The sequence below is a fragment of the Oncorhynchus mykiss genome, chromosome 28, assembly GCF_057628025.1.
Source record: "Oncorhynchus mykiss isolate SJ-2025 chromosome 28, ASM5762802v1, whole genome shotgun sequence".
Taxonomy (NCBI): domain Eukaryota; kingdom Metazoa; phylum Chordata; class Actinopteri; order Salmoniformes; family Salmonidae; genus Oncorhynchus; species Oncorhynchus mykiss.
The window spans coordinates 42,708,067-42,722,721 of record NC_143049.1 but is presented as its reverse complement, the minus strand read 5'-3'; the positions used below and the strand labels follow the sequence as shown (position 1 = coordinate 42,722,721).

Here is a 14,655-nt window from a genome sequence, read left to right as displayed (position 1 = left end):
ACTCTACTCGGGGACCCCCCTTCCCCCTCCCTTAGCTACCCTAGGTCCTCTACTCTACTCTACTCGGGGACCCCCCTCTCCCCTCCCTTAGCTACCCTGGGTCCTCTACTCTACTCTACTCTACTCGGGGACCCCCCTCTCCCCTCCCTTAGCTACCCTGGGTCCTCTACTCTACTCGGGGACCCCCCTCTCCCCTCCCTTAGCTACCCTGGGTCCTCTACTCTACTCTACTCGGGGACCCCCCCCCCCCCTCCCTTAGCTATCCTGGGTCCTCTACTCTATTCTACTCTCCTCGGCCACCCCCCCATCCAGAGGTGAACTAGACTACAAAACATGATGAAATGTCTGGGGAAAGGAGAGGTTTGAGAACCACTGAGGGAGGGGATATCTAGATACCTTCTTGCTGTAGATGCACATGTTGGGGGTCCTCCCAGGAACAGAGATTCCTGCTTTAGTCAGTTTGATGAAGTACTTCTGAACGCGGCTGGCCACCTGCACACACAGAGAACAAACTTTTAGCTCCAAAGATAATGTATTGGTGTGTGTGTGTGTGTGTAGGTGTGTGTGTGTGTGTGTGTGTGTAGGTGTGTAGGTGTGTGTGTGTGTGTGTGTAGGTGTGTGTGTGTGTGTAGGTGTGTGTGTGTGTGTGTGTGTGTGTGTAGGTGTGTGTGTGTAGGTGTGTGTGTGTGTAGGTGTGTGTGTGTGAGACCTGTTTAGCGGTCCTGTTGCCCAGGGCGTCAGCTATTTTCTGCCAGCGTTTAGACTCCACCTCCTCAGGAGAGAACTGCAGCAGCAGGTGCTCCAACTTTTTCTACACAGGAACAGCTCATTTAGGAACAGCTCATTTAGGAACAGCTCATTTAGGAACAGCTCATTTAGGAACAGCTCATTTAGGGACAGCTCATTTAGGAACAGCTCATTTAGGAACAGCTCATTTAGGGACAGCTCATTTAGGGACAGCTCATTTAGGAACAGCTCATTTAGGAACAGCTCATTTAGGGACAGCTCATTTAGGGACAGCACATTTAGGGACAGCTCATTTAGGGACAGCTCATTTAGGAACAGCTCATTTAGGAACAGCTCATTTAGGAACAGCTCATTTAGGAACAGCTCATTTAGGAACAGCTCATTTAGGGACAGCTCATTTAGGAACAGCTCATTTAGGAACAGCTCATTTAGGGACAGCTCATTTAGGGACAGCTCATTTAGGGACAGCTCATTTAGGAACAGCTCATTTAGGAACAGCTCATTTAGGGACAGCTCATTTAGGGACAGCTCATTTAGGGACAGCTCATTTAGGGACAGCTCATTTAGGAACAGCTCATTTAGGAACAGCTCATTTAGGAACAGCTCATTTAGGAACAGCTCATTTAGGGACAGCTCATTTAGGGACAGCTCATTTAGGGACAGCTCATTTAGGGACAGCTCATTTAGGAACAGCTCATTTAGGGACAGCTCATTTAGGGACAGCTCATTTAGGGACAGCTCATTTAGGAACAGCTCATTTAGGAACAGCTCATTTAGGGACAGCTCATTTAGGGACAGCTCATTTAGGGACAGCTCATTTAGGAACAGCTCATTTAGGAACAGCTCATTTAGGGACAGCTCATTTAGGGACAGCTCATTTAGGGACAGCTCATTTAGGGACAGCTCATTTAGGGACAGCTCATTTAGGAACAGCTCATTTAGGAACAGCTCATTTAGGGACAGCTCATTTAGGGACAGCTCATTTAGGGACAGCTCATTTAGGAACAGCTCATTTAGGAACAGCTCATTTAGGGACAGCTCATTTAGGGACAGCTCATTTAGGGACAGCTCATTTAGGGACAGCTCATTTAGGAACAGCTCATTTAGGGACAGCTCATTTAGGGACAGCTCATTTAGGGACAGCTCATTTAGGGACAGCTCATTTAGGGACAGCTCATTTAGGAACAGCTCATTTAGGAACAGCTCATTTAGGGACAGCTCATTTAGGGACAGCTCATTTAGGGACAGCTCATTTAGGGACAGCTCATTTAGGGACAGCTCATTTAGGGACAGCTCATTTAGGAACAGCTCATTTAGGAACAGCTCATTTAGGAACAGCTCATTTAGGAACAGCTCATTTAGGGACAGCTCATTTAGGGACAGCTCATTTAGGAACAGCTCATTTAGGGACAGCTCATTTAGGGACAGCTCATTTAGGGACAGCTCATTTAGGGACAGCTCATTTAGGGACAGCTCATTTAGGAACAGCTCATTTAGGAACAGCTCATTTAGGGACAGCTCATTTAGGGACAGCTCATTTAGGGACAGCTCATTTAGGGACAGCTCATTTAGGGACAGCTCATTTAGGAACAGCTCATTTAGGAACAGCTCATTTAGGAACAGCTCATTTAGGGACAGCTCATTTAGGAACAGCTCATTTAGGAACAGCTCCTTTAGGAACAGCTCCTTTAGGAACAGCTCCTTTAGGAACAACTCCTTTAGGAACAGCTCCTTTAGGAACAGCTCCTTTAGGAACAGCTCATTTAGGAACAGCTCCTTTAGGAACAACTCGTTTAGGAACAACTCATTTAGGAACAGCTAATTTACGAACAACTAATTTACGAACAACTAATTTACGAACAACTCGTTTAGGAACAACTCGTTTAGGAACAACTCGTTTAGGAACAACTCGTTTAGGAACAACTCGTTTAGGAACAACTCGTTTAGGAACAACTCGTTTAGGAACAACTCGTTTAGGAACAACTCGTTTAGGAACAACTCGTTTAGGAACAACTCATTTAGGAACAACTCATTTAGGAACAACTCCTTTAGGAACAACTCATTTAGGAACAACTCCTTTAGGAACAACTCCTTTAGGAACAACTCCTTTAGGAACAGCTCATTTAGGGACAGCTCCTTTAGGGACAGCTCCTTTAGGGACAGCTCATTTAGGGACAGCTCATTTAGGGACAGCTCATTTAGGGACAGCTCATTTAGGAACAACTCATTTAGGAACAACTCATTTAAGAACAACTAATTTAGGAACAACTCATTTAGGAACAGCTAATTTACGAACAACTAATTTACGAACAACTCGTTTAGGAACAACTCGTTTAGGAACAACTCATTTAGGAACAGCTCCTTTAGGAACAACTAATTTAGGAACAACTCCTTTAGGAACAACTAATTTAGGAACAACTCATTTAGGAAGCTCACTAATAACTTTCAACACAGAAACAACTCATTTCTAACAAAAAAAGAAGCCACTTTAAAGAGAGCAGATCTCTATGGTATTGTTGTACACTCGTGTCTGAGACAACTAGGAGTTTTAAATGAGTCGAAATGTATTTATTAATAAAAGAAAGAATGTCTTGTCAGTACCTGTTCCTCCGCGGTCCACAGCTGGTTGAAGGTGTCAGGTTTACTCTGGTAACACAGCCGCCCTCGGATCCTCTGGAGATGGACAGACATGTTTAAGACCGCGGAAGGACGCCTAATATTGTGCAGAAGTTGAACATGTCTATACACTGAGTGGACAAATCATTAGGAACACCTGCTCTTTCCATGACATAGACTGACCAGGTGAATCCAGGTGAAAGCTATAATCCCCTTATTGATGTCACTTGTTAAATCCACTTCAAATCAGTGTAGATGAAGGGGAGGAGACGGGTTAAAGAAGGATTTTTAGCCTTCAGACAATTGAGATATGGATTGTGTCAGGCGCACCGGTTTGAGTGTGTCAAGAACTGCAACGCTGCTGGGTTTTTCACGCTCAACAGTTTGCCTTGTGTATCAAGGATGGTCCACCACCTAAAAGACATACAACCAACTTGATACAACTGTGGGAAGCATTGGAGTCAACATGGGCCAGCATCCCTGTGGAGTCAACATGGGCCAGCATCCCTGTGGAGTCAACATGGGCCAGCATCCCTGTGGAGTCAACATGGGCCAGCATCCCTGTGGAGTCAACATGGGCCAGCATCCCTGTGGAGTCAACATGGGCCAGCATCCCTGTGGAGTCAACATGGGCCAGCATCCCTGTGGAGTCAACATGGGCCAGCATCCCTGTGGAGTTAACATGGGCCAGCATCCCTGTGGAGTCAACATGGGCCAGCATCCCTGTGGAGTCAACATGGGCCAGTATCCCTGTGGAGTCAACATGGGCCAGCATCCCTGTGGAGTCAACATGGGCCAGCATCCCTGTGGAACGATTTGAACACCTTTTAGAGTCCATACCTCGTCGAATTGAGGCTGTTCTGAGGGGAAAGAGAGATCTCTAATTATCAAAAGAGAGATTGCAAGTTAACATTTCACTGTGTACACTTTCCTTTATCATGTGCATACGACAAACTTAGATTTCAAGAGCGCCTTGGTTTTTCAAGGTTAGTAATAAACCCTCAAATCAAATGCACTGAGTCCGCAGCCCTCTGGAGAACACGTTCAGTTAAATAAATATCCTGTTTGAAAGTCAAAGCATGTCCAGTCCACCGTGAATAAACGCCTTCGGTCTATGGGAATCCATCTAGCCAGTGTATTTTCTTACAAGCTCTGACTCTGCAACTTTGAGGAATGTTTTACTGACTACAGGGCGTTCGGAAAGTATTCAGACCCCTTGACTTATTCCACATTTTGTTACATTACAGCCTTATTCTAAAATGTCTCTTTCCCTTCATCAATCTACACACAATACCCCATAATGACATCACAATACCCCATAATGACATCACAATACCCCATAATAACATCACAATACCCCATAAAGACATCACAATACCCCATAATGACACCACAATACCCCATAAAGACATCACAATACCCCATAATGACATCACAATACCCCATAATGACATCTCAATACCCCATAATGACATCACAATACCCCATAATGACATCACAATACCCCATAACGACATCACAATACCCCATAACGACATCACAATACCCCATAATAACATCACAATACCCCATAAAGACATCACAATACCCCATAATGACATCACAATACCCCATAATGACATCACAATACCCCATAATGACATCACAATACCCCATAAAGACATCACAATACCCCATAATGACATCACAATACCCCATAATGACATCACAATACCCCATAATGACATCACAATACCCCATAATGACATCACAATACCCCATAATAACATCACAATACCCCATAAAGACATCACAATACCCCATAATGACATCACAATACCCCATAATGACATCACAATACCCCATAATAACATCACAATACCCCATAATGACATCACAATACCCCATAATAACATCACAATACCCCATAAAGACATCACAATACCCCATAATGACACCACAATTCCCCATAATGACATCACAATACCCCATAATGACATCACAATACCCCATAATGACATCTCAATACCCCATAATGACATCACAATACCCCATAATGACATCACAATACCCCATAACGACATCACAATACCCCATAATGACATCACAATACCCATAATAACATCACAATACCCCATAATGACATCACAATACCCCATAAAGACATCACAATACCCCATAATGACATCACAATACCCCATAAAGACATCACAATACCCGATAATGACATCACAATACCCCATAAAGACATCACAATACCCCATAATGACATCACAATACCCCATAATGACATCACAATACCCCATAATGACATCACAATACCCCATAATGACATCACAATACCCCATAAAGACATCACAATACCCCATAAAGACATCACAATACCCCATAATGACATCACAATACCCCATAAAGACATCACAATACCCCATAAAGACATCACAATACCCCATAATGACATCACAATACCCCATAATGACATCACAATACCCCATAATGACATCACAATACCCCATAATAACATCACAATACCCCATAAAGACATCACAATACCCCATAAAGACATCACAATACCCCATAATGACATCACAATACCCCATAATGACATTACAATACCCCATAATGACACCACAATACCCCATAAAGACATCACAACACCCCATAATGACATCACAATACCCCATATTGACATCACAATACCCCATAAAGACATCACAATACCCCATAATGACATCACAATACCCCATAATGACATCACAATACCCCATAATGACATCACAATACCCCATAAAGACATCACAATACCCCATAAAGACATCACAATACCCCATAATGACAAAGCAAAAAAAGGATTTTAGAAATGTATAAAAAAAATGTTACCTAAATATCACATTTACATAAGTGTTCAGACCCTTTACTCAGTACTTTGTTGAAGCACCTTTGGCAGCGATTACAGCCTCAAGTCTTCTTGGGTATGACGCTACAAGCTTGGCACACCTGTATTTGGGGAGTTTCTCCCATTCTTCTCTGCAGATCCTCTCAAGCTCTGTCAGGTTGGATGGGGAGCATCGCGGCACATATATTTTCAGGTCTCTCCAGAGATGTTTGATCAGGTTCTAGTTTGGGCTCTGGCTGGGCCACTCTAGGGCATTTATTTATTTATTTCACCTTTATTTAACCAGGTAGGCAAGTTGAGAACAAGTTCTCATTTACAATTGCGACCTGGCCAAGATAAAGCAAAGCAGTTTGACACAGACAACAACACAGAGTTACACATGGAGTAAAACAAACATACAGTCAATAATACAGTAGAAAAATAAGTCTGTATACAATGTGAGCAAATGAGGTGAGATAAGGGAGGTAAAGGAAATCAATAGGCCATGGTGGTGAAGTAAATACAATATAGCAATTAAACACCTGAAAACTGCTGTTCACAAATGCTCTCCATCCAACCTCACTGAGCTCGAGCTGTTTTGCAAGGAGGAATGGGAAAAAATGTCAGTCTCTCGATATGCAAAACTGATAGAGACATACCCCAAGCGACTTACAGCTGTAATCGCAGCAAAAGGTGACGCTACAAAGTATTAACTTAAGGGGGCTGAATAATTTTGCACGTCCAATTTTTCAGTTTTTGATTTGTTAAAAAAGTTTGAAATATCCAATAAATGTCGTTCCACTTCATGATTGTGTCCCACTTGTTGTTGATTCTTCACAAAAAAATACAGTTTTATATCTTTATGTTTGAAGCCTGAAATGTGGCAAAAGGTCGCAAAGTTCAAGGGGGCCGAATACTTCGCAAGGCACTGTAGATCATGCCCAAGAGCACACAAAAAAACGATACATACCTCGGCCTAAACATCAGCACCACAGGTAACTTCCACAAAGCTGTGAACGATCTGAGAGACAAGGCAAGAAGGGCATTCTGTGCCATCAAAAGGGATATCAAATTTGACATGCCAATTAGGATCTGGCTAAAAACACTTGAATCAGTTATAAAACCCATTGCCCTTTATGGTTGTGAGGTCTGGGGTCCGTTCACCAACCAAGAATTCACAAAATGGGACAAATACCAATTTGAGACTCTTCATGCAGAATTCTGCAAAAATACCCTCTGTGTACAGTCGTGGCCAAAAGTTCTGAGAATGACACAAATATGAATTTTCACAAAGTTTGCTGCTTCAGTGTCTTTAGATATTTTTGTCAGATGTTACTATGGAATACTGAAGTATAATTACAAGCATTTCAAAAGTGTCAAAGGCTTTTATTGACAATTACATGAAGTTGATGCAAAGAGTCAATATTTGCAGTGTTGACCCTTCTTTTTCAAGACCTCTGCAATCCGCCCTGGCATGCTGGCAATTAACTTCTGGGCTACATCCTGAATGATGGCAGCCTATTCTTGCATAATCAATGCTTGGAGATTGTCAGAATTTGTGGGTTTTTGTTTGTCCATCCGCCTCTTCTCAATGGGATTAAGGTCTGGGGAGTTTACTGGCCATGGACCCAAAATATCGATGTTTTGTTCCTCGAGCCACTTAGTTATCACTTTTGCCTTATGTCAAGGTGCTCCACCATGCTGGAAAAGGCATTGTTCGTCACCAAACTGTTCCTGGATGGTTGAGAGAAGTTGCTCTCGGAGGATGTGTCGGTATAATTCTTTATTCATGGCTGTGTTCTTATGCAAAATTGTGAGTGAGCCCACTCCCTTGGCTGAGAAGAAACCCCACACATGAATGGTATCAGGATGCTTTACTGTTGGCATGACACAGGACTGATGGTAGCGCTCACCTTGTCTTCTCCGGACAAGCTTTTTTCCAGATGCCCCAAACAATCGGAAAGGGGATTCATCAGATAAAATGACTTTACCCCAGGCCTCAGCAGTCCAATCCCTGTACCTTTATCAGAATATCAGTCTGTCCCTGATGTTTTTCCTGGAGAGAAATGGCTTCTTTGCTGCCCTTCTTGACACCAGGCCATCCTCTAAAAGTATTCGCCTAACTGTGCGTGCAGATGGCCTGCTGCCATTCCTGAGCAAGCTCTGTACTGGTGGTGCCCCGATCCCACAGCTGAATCAGCTTTAAAAGCTGTCCTGGTGCTTGCTGAACTTTCTTGGGCACCCTGAAGACTTCTTCACAACAACTGAACCGCTCTCCTTGAAGTTCTTGATGAGCCGATAAATGGTTGATTTAGGTGCAATCTTACTGGCAGCAATATCCTTGCCTGTGAAGCCCTTTTTGTGCAAAGCAATGATGCACGTGTTTCCTTGCAGGTAACCATGGTTGACAGAGGAAGAACAATGATTCCAAGCACCACCCTGCTTCTGAAGCTTCCAGTCTGTTATTCAAACTCAATCAGCATGACAGAGTGATCTCCAGCCTTGTCAACACTCACACCTGTGTTAACGAGAGTATCACTGACATGATGTCAGCTGGTCCTTTTGTGGCAGGGCTGAAATGCAGTGGAAATGTTTTTGGGGGATTCAGTTCATTTGCATGGCATCACTCTTCATAACATTCTGGAGTATATGGAGTATATGCAAATTGCCATCACACAAATTCAAGCAACAGACTTTGTGAAAATGTATATTTGTGTCATTCTCAAAACTTTTGGCCACGACTGTACAACGTAAAACACCAAATAATGCATTCAGAGCAGAATTAGGCCGATACCTGCTAATTATCAAAATCCAGAATTAGAGCCGTTAAATTCTACAACCACCTAAAAGGAAGCGATTATCAAACCTTCCATAACAAAGCCATCACCTACAGAGAGATGAACCTGGAGAAGAGTCCCCTAAGCAAGCTGGTCCTGGGGCTCTGTTCACAAACACAAACCCACCCTACAGAGCCCCAGGACAACAGCACAATTAGACCCAACCAAATCATGAGAAAACAAAAAGATAGTTACTTGACACATTTGAAATAATTAACAAAAAAACAGAGCAAACTAGAATGCTATTTGGGCCTAAACAGAGAGTACACAGTGGCAGAATACCTGACCACTGTGACTGACCCAAACTTAAGGAAAGCTTTGACTATGTACAGACTCAGTGAGCATAGCCTTGCTATTGAGAAAGACCGCAGTAGGCAGACCTGGCTCTCAAGAGAAGACAGGCTATGTGCACACTGCCCACAAAATGAGGTGGAAACTGAGCTGCACTTCCTAACCTCCTGCCCAATGTATGACCATATTAGAGAGACATATTTCCCTCAGATTACACAGATCCACAACGAATTCAAAAACAAACCCAATTTTGATAAACTCACATATCTACTGGGTGAAATACCACAGTGTGCCATCACAGCAGCAACATGTGTGTCCTGTTGCCATGAGAAAAGTGCAACGAGAGAGAGAGAGTCATGAAGATGAGAGTGTAGATGTGTTTACAAAAGAAACAAAGAGAGAATACAAAACGATCAATAAATTAAAGACGCAATGGCCTGCATCCCAAATGGAACACTATTCTATATAGTGGACTCCTTTTGACCAAGGACACTAAGTAGGTAGGGGAATAGGCTATGTAGGTAGTAGGGGAATAGGCTATGTAGGCAGTAGGGGAATAGACTATGTAGGTAGTAGGGGAATTGACTATGTAGGCAGTAGGGGAATAGACTATGTAGGTAGTAGGGGAATAGACTATGTAGTCAGTAGGGGAATATACTATGTAGGTAGTAGGGGAATAGACTACGTAGGTAGTAGGGTAATAGGCTACCATTTGGGATGCAGACGTGATGTGATATTTGTTCAGGAGAATCTACACAATCAATTAAATTGACTGCTTTACACACACACACACACACACACACACACACACACAGCAGTAGAGCACCAGAAGAAGAGAGGTGGTTTGTTTCCATAGATACCATCTCTTATCCTCTAGTATGGGTAGAGGAATGGGTTGGTGAGGTGTGACAAAGGGGCTGTAAAATGACAATAACATGGTGACTTGTGAGATCTTTGAAAGCAATTAGTAGAGAAAGGAGGCTGTTGTGGCCTAGCTGGCTACATAACAAACACATCCATGTTGTTATCAAGCTGCAGTTGTGCCCTAAATGACATGGCTTTGGGTATAGCCTGTGGGCTAACAGTGGGATGTACCTGTGAGTTGTTGCTGTTCTCAAGAGCGTCACTAGAGGGCAGAGCAGAGTACAGGGTTGATGGTTCACCCTCCTCCTTCTTGGGATCCAGAGGGCTTTTTGGTCCATCTGGTAACCTAACTACAGGATAATATATATATATATATATATATATATAGAATATTGATTTATAAATACATGATTTACACTATTTAACAAAACAACAAAGATGTTAAGCATTTCCAAAACAAATTCCATATATTCTAATGAGGAAATATACTAAATGAATCAATCAACTGAATCAATACATGGCAAGGTCAACTCACCCTTATCGAATATGAGTTTGAGCCTCCTGGTCGACTTACCCTTATCGAATATGAGTTTGAGCCTCCTGGTCAACTCACCCTTATCGAATATGAGCCTCCTGGTCAACTTACACTTATCGAATATGAGTTTGAGCCTCCTGGTCAACTCACCCTTATCGAATATGAGTTTGAGCCTCCTGGTCAACTCACCCTTATCGAATATGAGTTTGAGCCTCCTGGTCAACTCACCCTTATCGAATATGAGTTTGAGCCTCCTGGTCAACTCACCCTTATCGAATATGAGTTTGAGCCTCCTGGTCAACTCACCCTTATCGAATATGAGTTTGAGCCTCCTGGTCAACTCACCCTTATCGAATATGAGCCTCCTGGTCAACTCACCCTTATCGAATATGAGTTTGAGCCTCCTGGTCAACTCACCCTTATCGAATATGAGTTTGAGCCTCCTGGTCGACTTACCCTTATCGAATATGAGTTTGAGCCTCCTGGTCAACTCACCCTTATCGAATATGAGCCTCCTGGTCAACTCACCCTTATCGAATATGAGTTTGAGCCTCCTGGTCAACTCACCCTTATCGAATATGAGCCTCCTGGTCAACTCACCCTTATCGAATATGAGTTTGAGCCTCCTGGTTGTGCGTTTCTTGTCACAGAACTCCCTCTCGAAGTCTCCCAGTCCTGACGTGTACTGGTCCCATGCGACGTCTGGCAGCTGAACCACTCTCTGGGGACGCGGTAGGTCCAACTCCACCTGAGGTTAGAGGTCAGAGGTCAACAGGAAGTGGCCTCGTAGAATTAGACAAAGATCACGAGGATCCATGTACGGGCAGGAAACATGTGAACTAGTTCCTCGAAAGTAGCCTTTGGCCTAACGTTCTTCTTCGTCAGATCACGTCAAGGCTTACAGCCAAGACGAGCAGCTGAGAGCTGCCATGTTGAACCACCTGGGGCGACTGTCACCGAGGCGACAGCCTCTTGCATTTGTATAAGAAAGCCTTGTCGTTTAGATCAGTGTATGAATTTTGGATAGAGATTTATTTTTAAATTGGAGAGGGAGATATTTACGTTTATTTACCCTTTTGTACTTTAACTATTTGCACATCGTTACAACCCTGTGTGTAGACATAGTATGACATTTGACATGACTATTCCTTTGGAACTATTGTGAGTGTAATGTTTATCTATTTCACTTGCTTTGGCAATGTAAACATCATATGTTTTGCCTGCCAATTAAGCCCTTCAATTGAATTGAATTGTGAGTGAGTGAGTGAGTGAGTGAGTGAGTGAGAGAGAGACAGAGACAGATAGAGAGAGAGAGAGAGAGAGAGACAGAGAGAGAGAGAGAGACAGAGACAGAGAGACAGAGACAGAGAGAGAGAGACAGCGAGAGAGAGAGAGAGACAGAGACAGAGAGAGACAGAGAGAGACAGAGATAGAGAGAGACAGAGAGAGACAGAGACAGATATACCTGTTATAACCACATTGAATTGAATTGACAGAGACAGAGACAGAGAGAGACAGAGAGAGAGACAGAGAGAGAGAGAGAGAGAGAGAGACAGAGACAGAGAGAGAGACAGAGAGAGAGAGAGAGAGAGACAGAGAGAGAGAGAGAGAGAGAGAGACAGAGAGAGAGAGAGAGACAGAGAGAGAGAGAGACAGAGAGAGAGAGAGACAGAGAGAGAGAGAGACAGAGAGAGAGAGACAGACACATTATATACCCGTCACAATCACATTATATACCTGTTATAACCATATTATATACCTGTTATAACCACATTATATACCTGTTATAACCACATTATATACCTGTTATAACCATATTATATACCTGTTATAACCATATTATATACCTGTTATAACCACATTATATACCTGTTATAACCACATTATATACCTGCTATAACCATATTATATACCTGTTATAACCACATTATATACCTGTTATAACCATATTATATACCTATTATAACCATATTATATACCTGCTATAACCAAATTATATACCTGTTATAACCATATTATATACCTGTTATAACCACATTATATACCTGTTATAACCACATTATATACCTGTTATAACCATATTATATACCTGCTATAACCACATTATATACCTGTTATAACCATATTATATACCTGTTATAACATATTATATACCTGCTATAACCATATTATATACCTGTTATAACCACATTATATACCTGTTATAACCACATTATATACCTGTTATAACCATATTATATACCTATTATAACCATATTATATACCTGCTATAACCAAATTATATACCTGTTATAACCACATTATATACCTGTTATAACCATATTATATACCTGTTATAACCACATTATATACCTGTATATACCTGATTCTGCAGGTGAGGGTTACTAGTACTATTACGACAGCGCTCATACAGTATACTACCTGTTTCTGCAGGGTTAGAGTTATAATGCTACATATACCTGTTATAACAGGCTGTAACCTATTGTGTAAAGTACAGTACCTGTTTCTGCAGCTGCTCCACAAAGCTGACGGGGTCTCGGAGAGCTTCTCTCTGCTGTCTGGCCAGACGCTCCAAGTCCCGTATACTCTGGGTTCTCTGGGCCTCCAACACACCTACAGTCTGGAGTAACCTCTGGTAACTGGTGGACGGGGAGAGAGGACAACATGCATCAGGGAATCCAACTTCCAGGACCTGGACAATACATTATTAACTCAGGATAGGTCCCAATTGGTACACTGGTCAAAAGTAGTGCACTATATTATAGGGAATAGGGTGCCATTTAGGAGGGATCCACACTATGTGAGAAACAGACAGCAGCATGTATGTAAACAGGAAACAGATCAGAGGTAGGCTGTGTCTGTGTCCCAAAACAGGAAACACCTCCTCCTCTCTCCCACTCCCTCCTCCTCCACACTCCCACTCTGAGGGCAGGAGATGGGTGTGGGGTCCTAATGTTTTGAACACTCAGTGTGTGTGTGTGTGTGTGTGTGTGTGTGTGTGTGTGTGTGTGTGTGTGTGTATATATATATATACACAGCCGTGGCCAAAAGTTTTGAGAATGACACAAATATTAATTTTCACAAATTCTGCTGCCTCAGTTTGTATGATGGCAATTTGCATATACTCCAGAATGTTATGAAGAGTGATCAGATGAATTGCAATTAATTGCAAAGTCCCTCTTTGCCATGCAAATTAACTGAATCCCCCAAAAAACATTTCCACTGCATTTCAGCCCTGCCACAAAAGGACCAGCTGACATCATGTCAGTGATACTCTCGTTAACACAGGTGTGAGTGTTGACGAGGACAAGGCTGGAGATCACTCTGTCATGCAGATTGAGTTTGAATAACAGACTGGAAGCTTCAAAAGGAGGGTGGTTCTTGGAATCATTGTTCTTCCTCTGTCAACCATGGTTACCTGCAAGGAAACATGTGCATCATTGCTTTGCACAAAAAGGGCTTCACAGGCAAGGATATTGCTGCCAGTAAGATTGCACCTAAATCAACCATTTATCAGATCATCAAGAACTTCAAGGAGAGCGGTTCAATTGTTGTGAAGAAGGCTTCAGGGTGCCCAAGAAAGTTCAGCAAGCGCCAGGACAGCTTTTAAAGCTCATTCAGCTGTGGGATCAGGGCACCACCAGTACAGAGCTTGCTCAGGAATGGCAGCAGGCCATCTGCATGCACAGTTAGGCGAAGACTTTTGGAGGATGGCCTGGTGTCAAAAAGGGCAGCAAAGAAGCCATTTCTCTCCAGGAAAAACATCAGGGACAGACTGATATTCTGATAAAGGTACAGGGATTGGACTGCTGAGGACTGGGGCAAAGTCATTTTATCTTTCCCCTTTCCGATTGTTTGGGGCATCTGGAAAAAAGCTTGTCTGGAGAAGACAAGATGAGCGCTACCATCAG

The 14,655-nt window shown here is 42.7% G+C and overlaps 1 protein-coding gene across 3 annotated transcripts in view; it reads right to left on the bottom strand.

The window, feature by feature from the left end:
* Positions 1–14,655, bottom strand: part of LOC110509155 (uncharacterized) — a 50,184-nt gene that overhangs the window by 25,077 nt on the left and 10,452 nt on the right. For all 3 annotated transcript variants that reach the window (XM_090226036.1, XM_090226038.1, XM_090226037.1), the window contains exons 3-8: positions 13,245–13,383; positions 11,345–11,492; positions 10,441–10,559; positions 3,349–3,420; positions 710–811; positions 397–492 (exon numbers count right to left, since the gene is read on the bottom strand). In XM_090226036.1, coding sequence (XP_090082162.1) covers positions 397–492; positions 710–811; positions 3,349–3,420; positions 10,441–10,559; positions 11,345–11,492; positions 13,245–13,383 — 676 coding nt within the window. The remainder of the gene's footprint in view (positions 1–396; positions 493–709; positions 812–3,348; positions 3,421–10,440; positions 10,560–11,344; positions 11,493–13,244; positions 13,384–14,655) is intronic.